This window comes from Megalops cyprinoides, chromosome 6, assembly GCF_013368585.1.
Source record: "Megalops cyprinoides isolate fMegCyp1 chromosome 6, fMegCyp1.pri, whole genome shotgun sequence".
Lineage (NCBI taxonomy): Eukaryota > Metazoa > Chordata > Actinopteri > Elopiformes > Megalopidae > Megalops > Megalops cyprinoides.
In genome coordinates, this window is record NC_050588.1 from 13,018,693 (window position 1) to 13,042,056 (window position 23,364).

General features: G+C 43.7%; 1 protein-coding gene across 21 annotated transcripts in view; it reads right to left on the reverse strand.

Moving 5' to 3' along the window:
* Positions 1-23,364, reverse strand: part of nfasca (neurofascin homolog (chicken) a) — a 90,265-nt gene that overhangs the window by 40,517 nt on the left and 26,384 nt on the right. For 16 of the 21 annotated variants that reach the window (XM_036531279.1, XM_036531295.1, XM_036531298.1 and 13 more), the window contains exons 2-7: positions 13,239-13,296; positions 7,282-7,454; positions 4,464-4,481; positions 2,605-2,710; positions 718-914; positions 345-467 (exon numbers count right to left, since the gene is read on the reverse strand). In XM_036531279.1, the coding sequence (XP_036387172.1) occupies positions 345-467; positions 718-914; positions 2,605-2,710; positions 4,464-4,481; positions 7,282-7,375 (538 nt within the window). In that variant the 5' untranslated portion in view covers positions 7,376-7,454; positions 13,239-13,296. The remainder of the gene's footprint in view (positions 1-344; positions 468-717; positions 915-2,604; positions 2,711-4,463; positions 4,482-7,281; positions 7,455-13,238; positions 13,297-23,364) is intronic. The other 5 variants (XM_036531289.1, XM_036531296.1, XM_036531299.1 and 2 more) reach the window with 1 other exon arrangement.

The window sequence follows — 23,364 nt, forward strand, 5'->3', positions numbered from 1 at the left end:
CACTCCATATAGAGTTTCAGTAGTGTATACTACAGTATGAGCCAGGGCGTGACTTTGACAATAAGTGAGTGAAAATATCTTCCTAGCAAAACTGTAAAAGACCTCAATTTTGTGCATTCAGCTATTTCTGGGGCTGTGAGCTTGTTCAGCATCAATGGCTGAGTGGTACATAGTACAGTCAAGCGGGGACAGAGATAGATGGAGATAGTACACTGAGATGTGGACAGTGGAGTGAGATGGAGACAGTCAGAGCGTGGGGCCATAGTGGGGACAGGACATTGTGGTGGGAAGTGATACATAAAATGGACATTACTGTGAGTGAGGACATTAGGCCGTGTACTCACCACTGTTCATCCAGAACGTATGGGGAGGGGGAAGGCCAGGTGGAGGGTTGCAGGGTAGGACTAGCGGTGAGCCCTCAGTCACTACCACTGGCTCCAGAACTTCCTTTGGCCACAGTGGAGACTCTGAGATGAAGAAGTAGCAACAATGTCAGAACTGCACTGGTCTTCTGAGCTCGGATAACATATACTATATATGCATTCAGAGGTCATATATATGTATGTGTGTATATATATATATAAATATGCTTTGGTACATCCTACCAAACCCTTTACCAAGTTTTTAATTTTTCACAAAACAGCTGTATGTGTGTTTTAGTAAGAGCTGACAGAAAGGTGTGTGTGAATGTAATGATCTGCAGGTATAGGCCCTCACTGGAGACTCGCAGCAAGATCTTGTTTGAGAGCGCTGTGCCGAAATCATTGGTGGCAAAACACTGGTACTCTCCCTCGTAGTCCTCTGGCCGGCCACCGCTGCGGAAGCCAATCTCCAGCGTCCCCGAGCGCTTCCGCATCGTCACCCGTGGGTCTTTCCCCACGTTGAAGAATTTCCCGTTCCGTCGCCATGAGAACCTGCCACATGAGTAAGGAACGCCTCTCAAGTCACATGGAGCTGGAACACACTGCACCGGCATAGATCTGCTGAGTCACAGGCTGAGCCTTCTACACCTGTCCACTGCATGAATTTGCATAATTGTCTCTGATTGGCCAATGAATAACACACTTGCATAATTATGGCTCTGGGGCATTAGAAGGGATTATCAAGGACAGTATCTGTCAGCCTGCTCAACCTCCTGAAACATTTATTAAAAATCTTTAAATCAGAGGATGGCATTGGTTGGGAATGATGCTATTTGATATTTCCACAAAATTCACTTGATTTCTGCATGAATGGTTAGCTGGGCATATTATGCTATCACAAAGGATCTCTTGGGATAGTAGGAAATGCCTGTTATGTAAACCTCAATATGGGATGGGACAAACAATGCTTCCTGAATGGCACCACTGTCCTCAGCTGGTCAAAGCCAGGTTACATAAGGGGAGATAGGAAACTCTCTATGGTCCCACGTCTTGTGCCCATCCTGCCAGTGAATGCCACGGGCAGGGGGATGTGGGGAAGGCCAGAGAGGGCACAGCTCTGGGTACCGCACTTGCTCAAACAAGCTTTGCTGTTCGTGCCCCGACTAATGGTTGTCACTCCCAATTAGAGTTGGAGGGGGAGAGAGCACAAAGAGGGACAGAGAGAGTGGGATGTGGTGACAGAGGCGTGCAGTGAAGGGGGAGGACACAGACAGAGAGAGAGAGAGGAAGGGGAGAGGAGAGAAACAAAGACAGGAAGAAAGATAGAGAAAATGTAATAAATATTTCAATTATAGGAACGCCTACTAAATATTACTTTCACAGAAAGTAACGGAGTGCTCCTAGGAGCCATACCCCAGCCCAACTGTCACAGCTTGAGGGACACAAAATCAACACAAAGGCACATTGCAGTTAAATCCTTCTTCAGTTATTCTTTTTTGTTGTAAATTTATTAACAAATTACAGGCCTACTTCATGGTTATTTTTAGAGGTGGAGTATTCTGGGGGCAGTCTCTGCTGGCCTTACCTGCCTCTTATCCTGATTAACACTGCACAGTTATTCTTGATGCTTCCATAATTTGATTGCAAAAATCTGATTTTGAGCCATGCCATTGTTATCATAGAAGTGCATATGAATTGCTCATTTGTATCCTCAAAAAGACACACTGTGTTAAAATTAAAGTAGGCTCTAGAAGAAATAGATGTTTTTTTACAGGACAAGCAGTTGAATACTCCATCTTAACAGATCCGTTTGTGTTTGACTGATTATATATACAAGTTAAATAGGTAAAATGTTTTGGATAAAATGTCAGTACTGTGCATTTGCTTGATCTCTCTATCTAATTCAATTACAACACTTGTTCTTCTGATGATCTTTAATTAGTTTAGCATTTGTTTTTCTGAATTGTGTCCTAATGTGTCTCAGGCCCCACTATTACACCAGTGCATGTGATGCTTCTGAGCTGCTTTGGCAATAGCCGCAAATGTTCTTGGTGGCAATAATGCACCTTACAATTTGCAGCTGAAGATGAGTGAGACAGGAGACAGAGGAGGGAGAGAGAGACTGGGTATCTCGGTGTGAAGCAGGAGATGGGGATAGGCTGCAGATAATTCGGGCAGACAGGAGAAAGAGGGAGTGAGTGACAGAGACAGCCGAGAAAAAGAGATCTTTGTGTGGCCTCACGTTGGCACGGGGTTTCCCTTGGCTTCGCACTCGATGATGATGTTATCTCTGGGGTCCACAATGTAGTCCTTCAGTGACTGCTTCACAATGGTGGGGGGCTGCTTCACTGTGGGGGTGGGGGGAGGGCAGAGAGCATGATGTAACCAACAGTGCTCTGGTGGGAGCGTATCTTAAAGGGGACCCGGGGCTGTTCCATGGAAAAGCATCAGAACCCGACCTTAGAATTATCAGGTGAAATAATTATAATAATAATTTTACATTTTCTGTGAAAACTGACATATGGGAAAACAAAACCCAGGGAAAATAACTGTTGACTGTACCAATTGCAGAAACTACCTTCCAAAGAAGCTGATCCAAGGTGCCTTTTCATATTTCACTTTGTACAGTAACGTGCTTTACTACACAGATTAGGCTGACTAGGTTTTACTGCACAGCATGCACACATGAGCAGGAACACGTGCAGTTCAGCAGAAATCGGAGAGTATTTTCATAGCTCCCCCTCCTTCTACGCTGAAAACATTTCAGAAATGATCTGAATATACATATCAGAGCCTGGGGACTTTCTGGAATGTGCAGCCTTCTCAGCATATATCCTACTCTTCCTTTGTAGCCTGTATGCCTACTGTAAATTTGCTTAATGTTTGCACATATAGTAGAATTTTCTTTAAACGTATGTGTCTAACAATGTATTAGCCAAACAAGTAAAACTGTTTATTTGTGTAATGTAATGTATTGTAATGTATTACAATGCATTACAATACATTAAACTGGGATAAAAAGGTGGAATGTTTTCTAAGACAGCTAAGGTCAACCTGTGAAAAATGATGCCTGCTTGATCTCATTAGCATCATTTAACATATACCATACAACTAGTTAGCTTAAAATTACACACGACCCCTGTTTCATGACAAATCACTTTATAATGATCGACATTTATCATAAAGTTGCTTATAATCACTGCTTTATGACACAAAGGTGAAACAGTAAACGTTCAAAAATGAAACCAATAGAATGTGTTTGGCTGGACATACCAAGCCCATACCAGGTGGCCAGTCCTTTGAAAGGTGCATCATAAATGCCAGGTACATCTAAATACTTTCCCTGGGTTAACTTATCTCATTCTAGGGCCCCTTTAAAGTAAAACAGTCTATCCATACAGGGAGTTATAGCATCAAGCTGGTTTTATCCCCCCTTTGGCATATCCGCAGCTGTGTTCAGTGTACTATACATATTTAATTGCCCACTTACCCAGAAGTATCCCAATTGTTTTCTACATTGCTCCACTTCTATCTCACTGAACAGGGGGCATTCTGGCAATGCTTAGACTAAAAGCTACAAAACACTCTGGAGAATGCCCATATTTTCATGGAAAAAGAACAGAAATAAATTATCATTTTAATGAGTTATTGTCTTGATGAGTGACATACAAAAGGACACGTACCCCACAATTCTTTCATTTCTCACTGTGTTTGCACTTGGTAGAAATCTGATGCAATTTGTATTTACCTTTTAACCCCCCCCCCCCCCCCCCCCCCCAAAAAAAAAAAAAAAACATCTTGCAAATGAAAATCACACTCTTGGTGATGCAATGACAATAGATGGCACATTAAAATAAACCCAGGGTTGTCGGTTGTTCTCTGGAGGGCGAAAAATTGTCATTTTTTAAAATGAATCTACTAAATGTACATCTGGTGTATCAAAGAACTCTCCTTGGATTTCCATAATTTAGAAAATCCTTCAGAGAGGTTTCTACCAATATTTAATTGTCATAAAGGTATACCGGTGATAATACTTGTCAGAGAAACACCCCGGATGCACTTTAATGCAGATGAATATCTGGGTTAATCAGGAGGACTTACGGTCTTGTTGGATCTTTGCTGTTAGTTCCAGCGGGGCCAGAGATAGTGAGGAGAGAGGGAGGGGAGATGGGCTTGTTAGTGATATTAGCGGAACCATGGTCAACAGTGATCTACTATAAGGTATCCTGCATTCCTGTCACATGGTTACACCAGGTACTGCCCAGCACGTCTACTCCACTACCACTGCTTCTATGTAATTCATATTAGATATTGTGTTTCTATATTAGTTATTAGCTGAGAGACTTCATCCTTTCCAGCTCAGCTCCCACTATGTAATTATGCCACAGAAGATATAAGAATGATAAACCATTTGTATGTGTGATTTTACAAATCACTTCATACATAGAGAAAATTCTTACCTGTTTATGGATTCCAGAGGTGTGCATCACAATTTTTAACAAAGGGCAGCATTAAAAAAGAGAAGGAGAAAGGAGAGACATTTGTGAGTAGCTGTAAGAAGTGACCTGGAATGTGACTGGGCACTACAGACAGCCAATCAAGATGCTGTTCAGGAGCCATTTCAGAGTGTGGGAGAGAAACACCATGGAACACCATTTCAATTTGCCTCCAAGAAGCATGCTTCAAAAAACAATAACATTATGCATGACAAAACAAAACATAAAAAAGAAAATTACAGCTGTTGAGCAGTTGTGGACTTTCCCCACTTTCTCATGACCTCCACATTCTACTCTATTGGTGAGCTATGGTGTCAGAAGAAGAGCAATGGCCATTTGGTCAGCGTTGACATCATCCTCCTCATGTCCATCACAGGAGGCACACATATCACCCTTTGCTCCTACTCATCAACCGCCCAGGCATGGGAACAATAGCTGTGGCCTGGCTCAGGAGCTCTGAGGCACACAGCCCCGTCTGTGGGGCTTGACAGAGCCAGCTCGTCTCTGGCAGGTGAAACCTCTCTCCTTCTCTCCGATGGTCCCTGTCTGTTATTAATCATGCCACCTACTCAAAGCCACTGGGGGGGAGGAGGGGGCTGGAAAGGTTCACGGGGAAACGATGGCAACCCCAATCATTGGAAAACCACTAAGGGACAAGGGGTGGACAGAGCTCTGTGTGTGTGTGTGCGTGTGTGTGCATGTGTGTGTGTGTTTGGGGGGTTGGAGGGGTGGGTGACAAAGATTGATTTCTCCCCCTTGCAGTTGGCTAAATAAAATGCACATCCTACAGCAGGACAAGGACTCCTCAGATATGATTGCACAAACAGCTTATACTTGTCTATCATTTCCTGTAAAAAAAAAAAAGAGAGATGAAAACACTTGCCCTATTTCAGGAGGTGGCTGATTCATGTTTGTCCTACATGAGTGTTAGCAGAATGTATTTACAGAGGTCAAGAGGCCATAAGGACATTATTCATTCGACACAGGGAAGAAAATTCAGACTGCTAAATCCCTGGAAATCAATAGAGATTCATAGGATGGGATTGGGGAGAGAGAGCAATAAGGGAGAGGAGGCATTGAAAAAGAGTCAACAAAAATGAACCTGGCATGTATTTTGAGCCTATTGCACATTTCTCTGGACCGGCTACTTAGGAAGAGCCCACAGGGCACTCTGCGTTCTTTCTTGGTTTGTCGTTTATAACATCACGGTCACAGAGCAAAACAATGCTGTGTTTCTACCCCAGTGGCAAAAAAAGAAAAATTAGATAAATAAAACTACTGGAAGCCATAGGACAGAAAAAGGACAGTGTATTATCTGCCACATTAAAACCTGCATACCATGTGATAGATCCAAAATTGCATCATGCTTTTTGTATGATCAAATGTGGACATATACTGGAGAACTGACATATTCTGGGATATTTCAGCCGCATTTTAATACAATTGGCTGATGTGAAGAGAAACGAGCATGAACCTGTGCCAGTTATTCACACATAAATACCTGTGGCAAACAATAGGATGATCAAATATCTCCACGCTCAAAAATTGCCTGCTTGCTGTTTACTGCTGAGAATGAACAACAGTTCTAATTGGCTGGTATGCGGATTGCTGGTACGAGACCCGGTGCTGCATTTTCAATAAAATCCAGTTAGCCAGATGAATAACAAAGAATAAAATTATAGTCACCATGGTGCAACAAACATAGTTTCATTTAACAAGGTAGCAATGGGGATTTGTAAATGAATATGTCTGTTGACTAACACAATGACGGAATAAGCATTACAGTGACTTTGTGAAGTGAAGTCTGAGAATGAGCTGGGGAGGGGTGAAGAGTTAGCATGTGGCCCCCTCTTTTACAGCACACAAGGCTGCGTGTGGGTGAGAGAGCCCTTTCCCTCTATGAACAGAAGCCGCTCATTACGTTTCGGCTCAGCTTTCATGCCTAACCCCCTTGTCACATATGTTAGGGTTAATAATGTATATCAAGTCACCGTAAATTATTCACCGTTTTCATCCACATTGTCCTATAAACAAGCACTCTGTGTAATCTTCTATTTCAGCCCAAAAAACAGCACAAAAGAAGTGTCACACTCAGTGCTTTTATGGAAAATAGACACTGAGTAGCTGTCACTTACAGGGTCAAAGGTGACTCTGGGTGGGGCTGTGAAAGTGTCTCCTTGCCTAGAGTGCGGGTGGGGACTACCAACAGAATCGGATGGTCTTAAAAACACCAGCCATCAATCTCAAAGACCAGCCATCAAAGCTGGATCTTTGTCAAATATGCTACAAAACAACACATGAATATTGGTGCATACACTGAAACAAGAAAATGGATAAATTACTTTCTAGTGTTTCATACTATCTGTGCTGTTGTAGTTAAGATAATCTTTAGTGTTCCTACAATAGGGTTGCAACTGACTTACGATCTAATGGAACTTCAATTGTGCACACTTCCCGCCAGAACAGCAGTAGGAGTGACAGTCTGGCCAGAGCCACCTCCCGCCTCCGCGTCAACATCTCTTTTCCGATTGGCTCTCGGGCAGTCCCGTCCTTTCCCCGACCGGCTTGATTGCACTTTTTTGGCCACGCCTCTCACCTGGAAGACAGACACAGACAGGTTTTATTCTGGGGGGTAAAAACACTAATGCTGTGTGCGGCTGAGGATTGAGTGAGGAAGTCCACAACGTTGTGACATCACACAATCAGCTGTCATCTAACGTCACACCGTATAACTGCAAGCATCATATTTGCTTTGCATATTTGTGGATTAATACATTAACTCAAAACGATCCCTTTTTCTTAATTTTGCCAAGCTATGAAAACAGACATGAAGAAACGGAGGCTCTCTCACATATTTCACATAGAGCTAATACAATCTGCCACCCTTGTCAAGGGTGTCCTTAATTGCCCTTGATTTCCAGCATGGGTCAACCTGACAAAAATGTTCTATAGCATGTGACATTTTTGCAAGTGTGTCCCCGGGGCGCCTTTTGGATATTCATGTCTAGGGTGAAGCACTGCAGGAAGTGGAGCATGGTGTGCAGTCTATGGGCATGTGTGCCACACAGGCTGGGGAGATCTCTGGCTGGCCCACATTCACAGCTGACATGACTCCACTCCAGAAAGCGGTCCAGTGGGGAACTCCACGGAGAGGACTGCGAAAGCGTCAGAGACGCCAGGCAGGACAATGTCACCCTGTTTACCAATCCCTGTTTATGCATCTGCTGCTCTTGACATCGCTGGGCATTGTGGGAACTTAACCATGCGCGTACAGTGTGCACCACTAGGTTTCAGTCTCATCCTGAACTGTAAGTGGACTTAGTGGCTACTTGCTCTATGCCCAGCAGATTGAAAACTTCCACTCTTTTCCATGACTGCAATTAGTATTTCATGCTGTGCACTGGTGCCTACAGCCATTAGTATTGGATACACTTACATGCATTACAGTTGTTCCTTCAAATGTTGTGTACATCTCAGTGGAATATAATAATAACAATGATAAAATCCAATCCACTGAAATTTACTTTAACTTTGACACTGTACACTAACCCTGTGTTCATTGTTTTTAGTGGAGAAAATACAAGGAAAGACCTGAAATGGATATAAATCATATTGGCTGTATGACTGTGTTGCCCTGGACAACACAAAGGTAGTGGAATTGATTGTTCATCTAGTCGAAGCTTCCTTTGGTGCTTCTCACTGCTTTGCTTGTCCCTGTTTTCTTGTATGTGCAGTGTGTGTGTGTGTGTGTGTGTGTGTGTATGTGTGTGTGTGTGTGTGTGTGTGTGTGTGTGTGTGTGAGAGAGAGAGAGAGAGTGTGTGAGTCTGTGTGTGTGTGTGTGTGTGGTGAGGGACAATGCACAAGGGTTAGAATCAAGGCTCCCATATCACACTGAGCAAGAAGCAGAGCTGACAGAAGCAATAATCACCACATCCCCTGCCTGTGGCTCTCCTGCCACTGTGGTGGGGGAGGGGGGAGGGGAGAGGTCAAGGTTTGAGTGACTCTCATTGGTGACGTGGCTTCCGTCTCACACTATCAAGGAGAAACTCGCACATACATCTTATGGACTGTTGTCCCTGCATAGGGCTTTGAGCAAATTTCAAGCACTTCAGGTCTTGACAGGATGACATATCTCACTCTAATTTTGATTAAAGCTAATTGCCCCAAAAACATGAAGAAATATTACTTTGTAAGATACATGGTTGTGTATCTACAGCAAATCTATGTAATTAAATCAGTTCCCTCCATACTGTATAACATCAACCATGTCAAACTAAAAATAATATAAAGGTCTAGATATGTTAAAATATATGATAAAAATACGATATATTAAAAATAAAAAATTAATTACCAGTTAATTAGCTGAAGTGGCTAAATTATTGTCACTATTGAGGTACAAGTACAATACTTGTGTGTAAACAACCATAGCTGATGCGGGCAAGAATCATTACGGAATAAGTGTCGTAATGGCTAAAGAACAGTCTAATATGCAGTGAAAAAGAGTGGATGATTTAATGGAAAATTGCCAAGTTTCTAGGACTGTACCTTGTCTCTGTGACTGCAAGGAGGAGGGGAGAAAAGGGGCTGACCTTGGCAGAAAAACAGATGGCCAGGCCATGAGCCGAACTCATAATGTTGTTCGTGAAGGAAAAACAACTCTATGCCCTTGATGTGGTTAGATGCAACAAATGTACTTCCCGCTTTAATCACCTTCTTGGCAACATGCTTACTTCTGACCTCTTTTGAACACTTCTGGGGGTGTGATAAACGTGTAAAGGCATTTGAATGACACCAAAGTCAATAGGAACCCCCAACTTTCATGTCAGTCTAAATTGATTTTTCTCCATAAGGAAGCTAACTTACAGTACATATATCTGGAAGTACATGAACAAGGGAAATTACATTCAGCTAAATATCAGTGTTGTTGTAAAACCAACAAATATGCACACATACAGTAGGCATTAGTAAAGTACAGTAGGCATTATTTAAAACATAAATTAAAGCATTATTTACTGACATTTTTTATGTTAGCTTTTCAGAGCTCAGTATTCTCAGAAAATGAGACTTCTGTGCCAGCACAATGCTTAGTTAATTTGATTATTAAAGTTCAGTTCCACTGTTTGGTTTATCTGGTTTCAGGGCAGCTTTTAAATGGAGAGCTATAGGGCATTGTAACTATTAGGTATTACATTAAGGGGACTAGGATTAAACTAATAAATGAGTTCTAATTCAGTGTGATTAGCATTAAACTTAAAGAACTGAGTTAACTGTAAATACCCACTTTACATGAATGGTCATAAAACTGTACAGTTAATTTGTGTCAAAAACTGTACAGTTAATTTGTGTCAAAAGTATGACAGGGTGAGTGCTAGATCAGAGTTGGTCACACTATAAAGATTAAAATAATGATTCAAATAACAGAAACAAGCACCTACACACACGCGCACACACACACACACACACACACACACACAAACATACGTATATACATGCATGCATATGCACAAACACTCTCACATACGTATGCATGAACACACAAACACACAAACCATCTGTCATTAACCCAACACCATTACACAAACTACCTAATGTGTCCCATGGGAAGAGGGCACAGATCTCACAGCATGCCATATGCTGCCCCTGTCAATCATGCAGGAGTGAAATGGGAGCTACAGAGTTACCACACACACATAGCTTTACAACTTGTAGATCTGTGAACTGTCCCACTGAACTGCCCAGGCTAGACAAAGAGACCAACAGGCTTCTGTACTTCTGGTGAATAGACATGAAGGACACACAAGATGTGGCTTACTGGTACATTTCTTGTGAAGACACAGACCCAGCTCCTGTTGACAATGTTACAAAAATGGCAGCCCGTGTTGCTTGTGCCAATACCACAGGTGATGCAGCGCCACAAGTCAAAGAAAATGACAACCTCAGGACAGTAATGGGGTTAACTTTCACATTCATAAGGTCTGACGCAGTCTGAAGCATTCGCCATGGCAAAACATGACATGTTTTATTCCTCCAAACAGAGGCGCACATACTACACACAGGCACCTACATACACACACTGTTGTGAAAAGAGCCCCAGGGCCCTGTTGCCTGGAGCTCCATGCCTGGCACAACTGATCAAGGTACATTACATTTTCCACTATTGCTCACTTGACACACACCCTTCTCCATTTTATGATTATGTTATTAAATACAAATAAATGCACAAACACACAGACACACACACACGGACACACACACACGGACACACACGGACACACACACACAGTGTTTTTCTACCTTCTATTCTATGATTTATTCATATTTGCAAAACCAGTCCATGCTCCTTAAGACATCCTACCTGCTTTTTGTTTCGGTAAGGTTCACACATATAGCATGACATCATTTTTGTTTTTACTAGCTGACTATATTCGCTCCAGGTACTTCATGCCAACAACAATCAATCAATGCTCAACCCTGCATTTGTGTTTGTTCACACACGTTGCCTTAACTGATTCACTCTCCAGCATAGTGTGCAGATGCACGTTAAAAAAAAAAACGTTTTGCTGCAGGGATCCAGAGTGGCTCAGCCAGCAGAAGAGCTCACTGAGAGTGCAGGCCTATAGCACAAACATTGCTCGCTTAGGACTGGGCAATGTCATTAGCCAATTATGACATGTCATATTATCAGCTTCATGAGACATCACTGGCTAAAGATTGCTACTTAAACCAAGTAAATGCCTATGATTTCACATTATTAAAGCCAAAGCAGTGCCTTTAGGAGAATGTGTCATTCCCAGTTTGGAAATGTGAAATTTAAGGTCAAAATATACATTCATACAGGTTTGTTTTATCTGCTTCCACCGCTCTCATGACAAGACAGGCAGTGTTTTAATTGAATCTAGAGGGTTTCCATAGCCTCTTTTTGCAAATGTCAAATGTTGCTTTTGAATAATTCAGTCCTAAACTAGAGATGAAATCCGTGTTCATAGCAGTCTGTCGAGGTCACTGTTTCAACAATACCACAAATGTTGAAAAGTTAATGTAGCTCAATTACATGACTGAGCATGCTATTCTCCTTGAAAATGGAAAGCAATGCAATAAAAAACCCTCTTGAATTGCATTCCAGAGGTAACGCTACATGATATTTCCCCAAAAATGGCTAGCGCAGTCCTTGAGGAATAATGGGTCGGAAGGGAAAAAAAAGTCTGAAGAGCAGGAATTATCCCTGATGCAGGTCGAGGGGATTATTAATATGACGACTGAACTAAAAGCCATTAAAGCACAGAAAAGGCACTCAATGGTTCATGGCCACAAATTCAGAGGAGAAAACTCCGGGTACAGACACAGAGGCACTGCAAAGAGGGTGAGAGTGTCAAAGAGGGCTAATGACACATATTACAAACATGAAAAGACACTAGGGCAAGTAAACAGGAGCATCTAGCAGCGAGACTGCCGGGCAATGACCCAAACTGGGCCTCTGCTCCCCTCTCTCTCTCTGCAGCTGACAGCGACAGTGCCCCCCCAACCCCCCTCCCCCATCCCACCCCATCCTCCCCCCAGGGCCTCCAGCACCCATGCTCCTGATCTATAAATACTCCCATGCCCATCACAGCCCATTACACTCAGTGGATCGAGCCCTCTCCGCCCCAGACACTCTGTTCCTCCCAGGGCACCTCCTCAAGAGAGTGACATTAGGCGTCGGTGAGGTAACTAAGGCAACAGGGGTCAGCTTCTGAAAAAAAAAGGATCAAAATTCGACCTCATTCTGAACAATTAACATGTACACCTAACTGTAGTGTGAGATTCATGAACGTGTTCAAAGCAAAAGGGTGAATCATAACTGGAATACTAAAACTGGCTTTAGACATACCAAGAACACACAGTAATAGATGCCAGTTCACTGAACTGAAATGCTTAGTACTGCACATCCAACCAAAACACTTTCCTTGGGTGTACATTCTTCAGACAATTATATCAGGCACTCTTCCATGACCTCTTCTGCTTGATTGTCTGGCTAAACTAAGTCACACTAAGATCCCATGGACAGGAGACAGGAGACCCAGAGAAGGCCTAAAGGGGAGATGATGTCCCACTGGTGCAGATTATTACGCAAAAGGAGCATCACAACATGGCTATTACTGGCTACCACTGCCAGACCAAAATGGAACACTGTTATTGTTATTGATTGTACAAGGGAATACTGTTATTTGAAACAACAGCCTTGGAAACAAAAACAAAAAAAAATGGTTCAAGGGATTCAGTCCAGCTGCAACCTCCTGTAACCTCAACTGCAGCAGCCTTGGCCAAAAAGCCTGTGGTCTTCAAATACAGAAAGAGAAGTGATTAATTCAGAAAAAGATGCAAGAACAACTAAAGACTTACACGAAAGCGCTAGGATCCCCTGGGTGGTGTCGGCAGTGATGGAGGCAAGTTAGGCGACCTGCAAAAGCACACAAAATAAATCTGTCATGGGTAATGCTTTTCTCAGCTCTTTTGTCAGTTCATTCATTACTAATTTATTACTCTTTCACAAAATGTTAAAAAAAAAAAACAAAAGCGCAGATCACCTCATTGTTTCTGTAAATGCAATAACCAGACATGTTCAAATTTATGACTACAGTTTCTTTGCTTTCCCCTCCCCCACTTCTTCTCTGCTTTACATCTGATCAATGCAATTCCATTTGTTGACCCAGTGAGCGCTGCACACCCATCACCCCCATCTTCCACCTCTCTTCCGACAGTATCTCACTTTCTCGCTGTAGAGCATAGAGCTGTACCACAATGGCAGAAAAATTTTTGTTTTGTAGAAAAAGTTTCGATTGCAACAAGCTCACACCATCATCTAAGGTTCTTGTTCATCTGGGAACAAATAATGTAAAAGAATTTTTAAAAAAGACCACAGCAGAAGGCTCATTTGAACATGGCGAGGTGAAGAGAGGATATTCATTTTTTTTTTTTCGTTCCCGGTAAAAGCATGTCTGTTTTTCTTGTGTTATTTTCAGATTTGTGCAGATTTGTCCTGAGGATAGCAAATTGACAGTGTTCACTGGGGAGGCAGATGCAGAGAAGGCTTTAATGTGCCTCAAAGTCCTCCTCAAGTCTGTCAGTCATAAACCCTCACTGCTGTCATGGGCCCTGATGAGCCACTGATTCTGCTGGGTGCATTCATCCAGGGTTCATTGCACCCCCAGGCCAGTAAGCTGATGGCTTATTGGACACCCTCTCCTTCAGGATTCCATGTTATATTATCTCTGTGTACCAACAGTCAATGAACTTTCTCACCTGAGAACAGTACAGACTGCAAAGATGACCCAGGGCCAGCACTGACCCCTAATATACCAAGGACAGTGAGAGAAAAAAAAGAAAGAGTGAGAAAGAAACAGAGTGTGAAAGAGAATGTGAAAGAGATGTAGACAAGGACAGACAGACAGAATGAGAGCCATTGAGTTCACATGGAATAGATAAATACAAAGAAAGAAGGTGAAGAAGATGCACAGCACAGAGAGAGAGAGAGAGACAGATGGAATGAGAGATAAGGTGAAGGTGAGAGGACATTGTCAGGAATACAGAAACAGTACAAGAGAAACTGAGTGACAGAGACAGATATAGAGAGAAATTAGAGAGAGAGAGCGAGAGTGAGAGGGACCAGGGAGCACTTGCTGGCAGCATGTGGCATATTCATTTCAGTAGGTTATCCTCTGCTAGCGTAACATACATTACCCTGGTTCTCAAGAGACACTGACCTCCATTCACAATGTCTTAACAATCGTTTCTATTGTCGCAAAAGCATTTTTTTTAAAAACAAAGAAATGCAATGCTTTGTTAAACAATCAAAGCTGCCAAAGGAAAAAGTGCCTTCTGATTAGATTGAACAGAGAGAGCCACGGACTGCACTCCATGCATCAAGGTTTGGCCTAAGATGCTGAAGGGATGTGATAAGGCGACAGCTTGTCTTATTTGATATCTGGGTCTGTGCTCCACACTTCAGGCAGTCCTTATGCCACAGAGCTGGTAAAGTTATCAGCCACATCTCTAACCAAAAGTCCCGTGTAGTCTGTATATCAATAAATAGAAGTAAAAGAGCCCTATCACATGTACCCCAAAAAGGGTGCTCTGATCTGTCTCAGCACGAAGATATTCAAGTTTAAAAGGGTTTTTTATTGTTTTTGCTAACCACTCGAGCTCCCTCGCCCCTTCAAATCCAAAACCAGTAGAAGCCATGCTTCCATTTCCCCAGTCTACAATTAGCACAATTTTCCTAATTAAATCCCCAAATATAAACAGCATTAAACTAAATGAGGGCAGTTAATGTCAAGTCTAAATGGCTAATAAAAAATAATGTTAATTAACACATTAAGGTCTGTGGAAAATTTAACCTGATTTATTTTATTAAAATTTGAAACTCATGTACATGTACACAGTACAGTAATGCCCTTAATGTAATGGGGCTTTCAATTTTTACTTAGCCATGCCTCAGGAATTGCTACTCACTTTATGGGAATAAATCACTCTAATTACATGGAGTATCCTAATATTATCTAGATATGCATTTTGAATTCTGACCAAAAATCAAATGCTAGAGTAAAACACACAGTTAATTTAACCAACTGACAAATATAAGCTCTTAAAATGACCAATTACACAAGCAGCAAATACAAAAATAAAGGCAGATATAGGTAAGAACCAGAAGAGTAAGGCCAGCTATAATAATCGGATGCAAACCAAGAGATGATTCATTCAGTTCAAATTGTTAAACACCACGTGAGCATCCCCAGTGGTCTGCAGGCAAATACGAGGACATGGAAACGCTCCTAGCCAACAAAGCATGAATCGCACGTGTGCCTCTGGGAGCACGGCACGATCCACTCGCCTTCAGAGATAAACCTGCCCCCCCCCCCTTCCACCCATGCGTCCCAGAGCGCCCTCCCTGCCTCGCCACCGCCCGCACCCCTCCCGGGAGACATGCCACGCCCTTCACCCTGGTCCACATCTGCTGATGAGGAATCTGAGGTTGCTCGCTCTCTCAGTGCCCGACACGCAGTCTCACACATCTCGGTAATGGGCTTTTAGACTGTGACCTATGACCGGGCTCCATTTGGCAGCCCTCGCCGTCCAAGGAGAATGGACACATCAGGCAAGGCAGACACAGGGAAAGGTCAAAGGTCCGGTCGTGTGACAAGACGGCCCTGGACCCCAGCCCTCAGCGCAGACGTTCCTGGCATTTGGCCGCAGTCGCTCAGGGGACACAGCTATAGACAAGAGGGTGCAGACGAAACTGCACTTGAGAACAAAAGGGGGGGCCCCGGGGGGGCAGGGGTGCGCAGGTGAGCTGGGTGTGGAGGACTCGGAGGGGCCTGTCAGACTGGGGAAGGTGAGGTGCAGGGTGGGGGGGGGGGGGGGGGGGGGTAAGCGAGCGAACCTGCTGCTCTGCAGAGATCGGGCCTGGCAGGAACAATCGCTCGCTGTTGCAGAATGACCTAGTTTTAATGGGAGGATGGGAAGGGGACTGAAGGGGGAGCGAAGGCTGGGCGGAGATGAGAGGGAGGGATCAAGGGTAGATTGATGGAGAGAGGGAGGGAGAGAAGGAAGGAAGGACGAAGGGGAAAGAGGCTGGGGAGGAGTGTGTACCTGTTTGTGAGCATACAGGAGGAGGAGGTGGTCTTGGCTGAGATAGTGGGTGATAGTGGGGGTCCGTCTCTTGTCCCTAAGTGGCCACCAGGAAGTGAGTCGGCCAATCAGCAATAAATCAATACTCATTTCCCAGAGCTCCCTCCTCCTGCAGACCTCTTCCTGTGCTTGCTGTTTATAGGCCACCATAAATAAGTGATGTTTGACACCCTTAGCATGTGTGTGATGCACAAGGCACAAGGAAGAAAAAATAACTCCCAGGAAGACGTCACAGACGAAGTCACTATCACTTTAACTGGTAGCACTAAAAACCATCCTTTCCCCCATTGGCATTTAATGGCGGAAAAGCCAGCGTTACTCAATTACTCTCAGTGGATTTCCGACATTTAAAATGGATGAGAGGCTGTCTGTCTAGAGAATCAGCCGGAAGCCGCAGGATGGATTTTGCTTTTTTGATTTCGATGATAATTTCAGGAAAGGGTCCTTCAGGCACAGAGCAGCGATGCTGTAACAGGACACACTCTCTTCTGTAGTCTGGGTGTTCTTTCATGCCAATAATGTACTCCCACAGCATCCTGTACAAAGACAATTCCTGCTTTGGGCCCCAGAGGACCACAGACTGCATCATTTGGTGTGATGTAAATGTTGATCCTGCAGTAACTTGGGGTGTGAGGACTGAACATGGGTGACCTGTGCATGCTGAATAGGTGACCAGTATGTGTTGAACAGGTCACTAGTGCATGTTCAATCCATGACCAATGTGTGCTGCGTAGGGGCTTTTGTGTGGGAGAGTGGCTAAGGAACTGGTCACGTGGTTGCAGTTGCATCAGTAAATATCCAGCTGTATAAATGGATCTGGATAAAGCTGTGTAAATGTAAACAAAATACAACCAATGTAAGACGCTTACATAAGGGCACATGCTAAGCAAGTAAACCATAATAACGCATTAAAATCTTTGGCTTTCAGTATAATCAGCCTTGCAGAGAGGATGGCTGGATGTTTTGCTTCGCTTCTCACAGGCACACGGCTACAGGGCTCCCATTGGCCGCCTCCTTCCTTGGAGACGGTAACCTGCCACACCTGTCCAAGTGTTGCTTTCTCCCTTTTGCTTCATTTTCTTTCAAGCATACTGATCCTATAGTGAAATATTCAAGACCCTCCCCCAGCCCTCCCCCGACCGGCTCCATCTCCTCCCTCTGCAGACCCTCAGCGTATACACACACACACACACACACACACACACAAATACACAGTAACACACACACACTCTCTCTCTCTCACACACACACTCAGATACAGGCCACTGCAGTCAGGTTGAGTAGAGGTCAGTGTCTCCTGAGCACCAGGGCCATGCATGTTATTCCACCACTTTGTGTCCATGGACTCAGCAGAGCATAACCTGTTCAATACACCACACAATGTTACTGAGTGCTCTGTCCTGACAACCCACCCCCATCTCAAACACACACACACACACACACACACACACACACACTGCTGCCATCCCCCTCACACTGTGGCTCTGACAGGCTTTGGCCTTGGGGCTACTACACAGTGACTCAGTATCCTCCTGCAGGATTCTGTCTGACTCCCTGAGCTCAAAGCTGGCATGGCTCAATGGGCCATGCTCTACAAGCATGACGCTACAGCAGTCCAACACCCCCCAGGACCAATGCCCCCCCCCCTTCATGCCCCCATCCATCCCCCTCTCTTATGCCCCCTCTCGTCAATCCACTGAACATTAGTCAATACAGGCACCTTCAACTGAAGTTCCCCTCACCTGCACAGAGTACACGGAAGGTCTGGGGAAGTGGGGTTGTTATGCTTAATGATATTTCATGCATAAATCTGTTCTCACACATAGCATGCTCCACAACTGGGCTGTGACAGGTAAAGAACCTTGCTGAAGGGTAGAACAAATACAGGGTCAGGAGTACCATAAAAAGCTAACATGAACATTTTCTGACATCCTCTGAAGCTGTATGTGTGTACACTATTTATAACGGAGGCCTGTGTTGGAGCCATAATGGCTCACAAGGAGCACAGCTTCATCTGATTCATGTGGTGCAATGCAACTCAATGTACAAAGAGGCACCCTACACAGGCCATAGCCCATTGCCATGCTATTATCAAAGGACATGTCCGTGAAGCTGTGCCTTCAGGATGACTGCACTGGGGGTTTAACCCAACAGATTGGTACTAACATAAACACTTCAGCCATTAGAGCACTGTACTCACGCGAGGAGGAGTGTTTCCTTAAATCCAGCTGAGCAACTCTGCTAACCACGTTGTTGACAATCATTTTTCAAGAGAGGACACAAAAATAAGTAAGTATGTAAATAAATAAATTCAGAGACACTGTGGCGCCATCCTCTTTATACCTTACACTCACAATCTTTTTCCTGCATTATTGTGCTCAATGTTCCATAACTGGAATTCACTAGATTCTACAGTTTAAATAGATACAACAGCTTGGAAAAGGAAAGGATGCATTCACCAATCTGCTGTGAAAAAAAGATTCTAGAGAAGTTCCATCCAGGCAAGAAATTAAAGAAAAAAAAAACTGGTCTACCCAGTGAATAGATGAATGTGCCATTGTATTCAGCATCTATAATTGTGCCTGATGGCATAAAGCAACATCATATTCAATTATGTTTGAGCTAGGATGAGCATTTTGAGAATAACTGCAACCAGAAGCATGCTGTAACATTTTATGCAATTAATTATGCCTGTACAAAACAGGAAAGGTACACGAACACAGCCCTAATCTGGGGCATTCAATTCTAGGTTTACTCACTCAGAAAGCAGGAGTTACTGAAGTGCATTTTCCACTATGCATAACATCCTGCTCTCAGGAGAAAATGCCCAGAGGTACCAAAGAATTTAGAGACAAATCTACCTTGCAAAAAACATGTATTTGGCATGAAATTTTTATAACATTTATTGTATTGTTCCAAAGTCCATTAGGTGAATAGGTTTCATAATGAAATTGCGTATGAACATAAAATGATAACAGTACGGTGAGCTTTTTATTATTTTTCAGCAGAATATCTGTAGGTACACATTTCGCTGGGGAATGAATAGGTAAAATCATGCATTTCACAACAGCAGGGAGAGATAAATCAAATTTAGAGCATGGACAACTGGAACTGTAAAAGCCCAGGTCTACAGGCAAAACAGAAAGGGTTAAAAGAGCATGCTCCACAAAGCCAACAGAGCCTTCCAATAAACATACAAATTAAAGCATGTATGCTCCAAGTCTGTCTCAATCTCTCTCTTGCCACCCCCACCCCTTCCCCCCAAAACCCCCTCTCCTGACTGAGAACACAAAATCATTTCCACGTCCGCACCTCACTTACTTGGAGACCTTCTCACCCCTAGGTTCCACCTCGTCCAATGAGAGGAGGCCTGCTTGGCAGAGTTCCTTAGCAACAGCATCTCAGGAGGGGGAGGAGTAAAGAAGCCCCAGTAGGCGTGAGGTTGGGGGCGTTTTCCCCATTACCAGCGCATGCAGGGGAGGCCTTGTGCCTTCAACCACCTCTGTACAAAGAGATCCTGCGTGCAAGATGAGCCACTATTTACATTTGGGCGCCTGCGAGGCAGGCCCCCCAGAGATGGAGACACAAAAAAAACCCCACGTCCCCATGGAGGCAGGTTAAAACAAAACAACTGCACCAAAAAAACCAACGTCTCCAACAAGACGTTCTGCCAATAAAAATAGGGGACGCTTATTTAATGCTGCCGTGGCACAAAAGCCGTGAGGGTTCAAAAAGGGGTGAGACTCGGATTTGTGACTAAATAGACAAACAGCACACAGAGTCCGAAAACAACATCAGACACAACAAACCTGGCAACGGGGACACCGCGGCAATGCTCCTTTTCATGGACAAAACTCGAAAGTTCGGACGTTTTGCTTGCGTTTAGGCTGTGTTGTTAATCCAACGACATCCCAACAGCAGCACATTACAGTGAAGAAATTCATGTTCTTTGAAAACATGCAAGTCGACGCTAGGTATGTTCTGCACAGCAAACGGGACGCTCAGGTTAAAGATAGGTCTGCTATGAATTTTTTATGTGTTCAATATCTGATCTCTGCTTGGATATGACCTGCAAAACAAAACAAACCCTAGTAGGGGATACAGGCCTAGCTCCTTCTCAAAACTGAAGTTGTTGCTTGATTGATATACACCAATTTGTCTTGGATGGAAAAATGGACGGACACTGGTTTAAACACTGATTTGCCTTAAAAGCGTTGCCTTAAAATGCTGCGGAGCCAGAAATCGAACAAAGGGGCCATGTAGTCATTGCAGACACAGTTGTAGTCCCAGGAATAGCTGCTGGGCCTAATTTGCCTGTATCAGCCCATCTGCCCAGGGTTACCGTGGTGATTAAAAGACATTCCGCGGCTCCTGGTGGATCTCAGCAAGCGGCCTCATGGGATACAGGCGGTGTTCTCTGTGGGCACACGCTGCGATTGGTAGATGGAGTGAGAGGTGAGAATAGACTCCCCTGGGACTCCTGCTTGACAGAGGACATAAAGGGATTGGGGGTGGACTGAGATTTTTTTTTGTGCACATTGAGTTGGTGACAAATCCATTAATTAAAGCCTCTGAAATCTATCAGTAGCACAATAACAACTACAAGAAACGCCCCTAGAGCTAATTTAGGCAGCTGGGCGTTCCTCTTTGTGATTATTCAAAACACATGCTGTCAGTAAATGAGTGCCGATTAAGAGACAACCGAAACGATGAACCCAGACAGTCCTGGATTTGTCAAAGAGATAAGTACCCTCCCCTAAAATAACAGAGACAGTCATTTTCACAGGAGTCAAAGAGAGTCATCTATCCAGCACTCACGAACCAACCACATGGAAAACATTCGCCCTTCAATCCTTCCATTTGTGGAAATCATGTGGTATTATTTGATGTTACACTGCAAAAACATTTACACACAGATGACATCTAAGAGAAAAAAAACCCAACAATCACAGAAATTCCAAGAAGAGTCACATCTTAAATGAACACATCACCCTCCAATTTCACCACATATACAGCTTAGTTAAGTTACTAGCCTTCCTCTGTGAGTCTCATTCAGCTGAAAATGACCTATACCATGCTATCTTTGAGCTGTTCAAATTAGTCACTTGCATTTTTGCTGAAATTCTACAAGTAAACCTGACTGTAGATCCCATCCTTTGGCATCAAAGGCCTTAGAGTTAAGTATTAGAACATGAGCCAAAGAAAACCCATTCCTCCTTCCATATAAAAAAGGTAATAAAAAAGTAAGTCAACTTTGGTTGTGCAGAGTACCATATGTGAGAGTCAGACAACAAAGACTGGTGTGGGCATGAGCTCTGGTGCCCAAAAAAAAAAACCCCACGGTCATAGGCAGAAGTGATTTACTGAGGCAAACACAGTGATCAGGCAGAAAGAGAGCAACAACTTTATGAATGCTACAATATCTTAAAACAAGTTGTCCTCTGTCCTCTGATCAAACCCAGACCTTTTAGTCAACAGGGGGAAGTTATGCAAGCCACTTCCTGTCAGTGGAGTCCCACCTCTGCACATCTGGACACGGGTTGTTATTTCAGCAATACTTCATGTCACTGAGCAATGAAAATGTTACTAACACACAGAACATTTGGATGATCGCTTAGTTCTCCTGTGTCCCCCTGTTCAGTGTACTATAAACAGATCAGTCTTTTTTTGTCCTTGGCACTTTGTCAACAGTCAACATCTGAAGCTGAGCACACTAAATAGAAAATAGATTTATTGCAAAATATTTTAAAAATACATCTGGACATATAGTTAAATATATAAAATTGGCCACAAAAATATATAAATATGGACGCATATTTAAACATATGTAATATGTAGCAACATACTGTACAACATTTATTTAGAAAAGGTAATCTATGTACTGAAATATTTGACATACATTTTGTTTGCACTTACATAAATTGCCATATATATATATATTTTTTCTTTTTTATTTATTTTTTGACATTTTTTCCCCTGAAGCTGGGCTCAATAATGACCTTGAAGACAATGAGATTATACTCTCAGAGAGGAGTAGGTACCTTAGAGTCTTCGTTTCACAATCTTTGTTGAAGAAAAAAGCTCTTAGCAAATACAGTTAAAACAGCAAATCCCTGCCATAAAATACACTTTCAAAAAAAAAAAAACCTGTGCCCCTTCCAAATATCAAACCCTCCTAACATGAAAATAAAATAAACACTGTAAGCATTATCCGGAACCCTCCAGCACACTGAGACCCGTGAGGGGCGGACACGCCTGAGTCCCCGCAGCACAGCGGAAGACGCCGCTCCGATCTCAGGCTCCTGGCCTTTCAGGGTGAACTCACTTCCCGTCTCCAAATGCCAAAGGGACCGTTCCCGCATATCGGCAGGGGCGCTGCGGGTAATATATGCGCATTCTGATGCTTTGCTCGCTGTCTTCCTGATCCTGGTTCAGCGATAAGGATTCTGCCAGGGCTGTTGGTTGCGCTAACGCCGCCGCAGCTCTGGGGCACAGAACAAAGAGCCAGTTGAGACCGTTCACCTGCGACGTGCCCCACCTGAACACTGCGAAAATCTGGAAAATCTGACAGGGTGGCTGCAGCCCTGGTGATTTCACACTCCTCTAAGGTCCCGCAGTGCTTTTCAACACCCTTGGTGAGGGAGGCCCAGGCTTGTGATTTAAGTTCCTCCTTGGCAACGGTGGCCTGTTGGACTCCCCTCTGAAACTCGGCGCTGAATATTGATGGACATCTGCCGTGCTGTCTGGCCACTCTGAGGACACCCTCCCCTGAGGGGGGCTGCTGGATCTTCCCTGTGCCATTAGGTTAAGGAGGACGTTCTGCGAACCTCAGTGGTGCCAC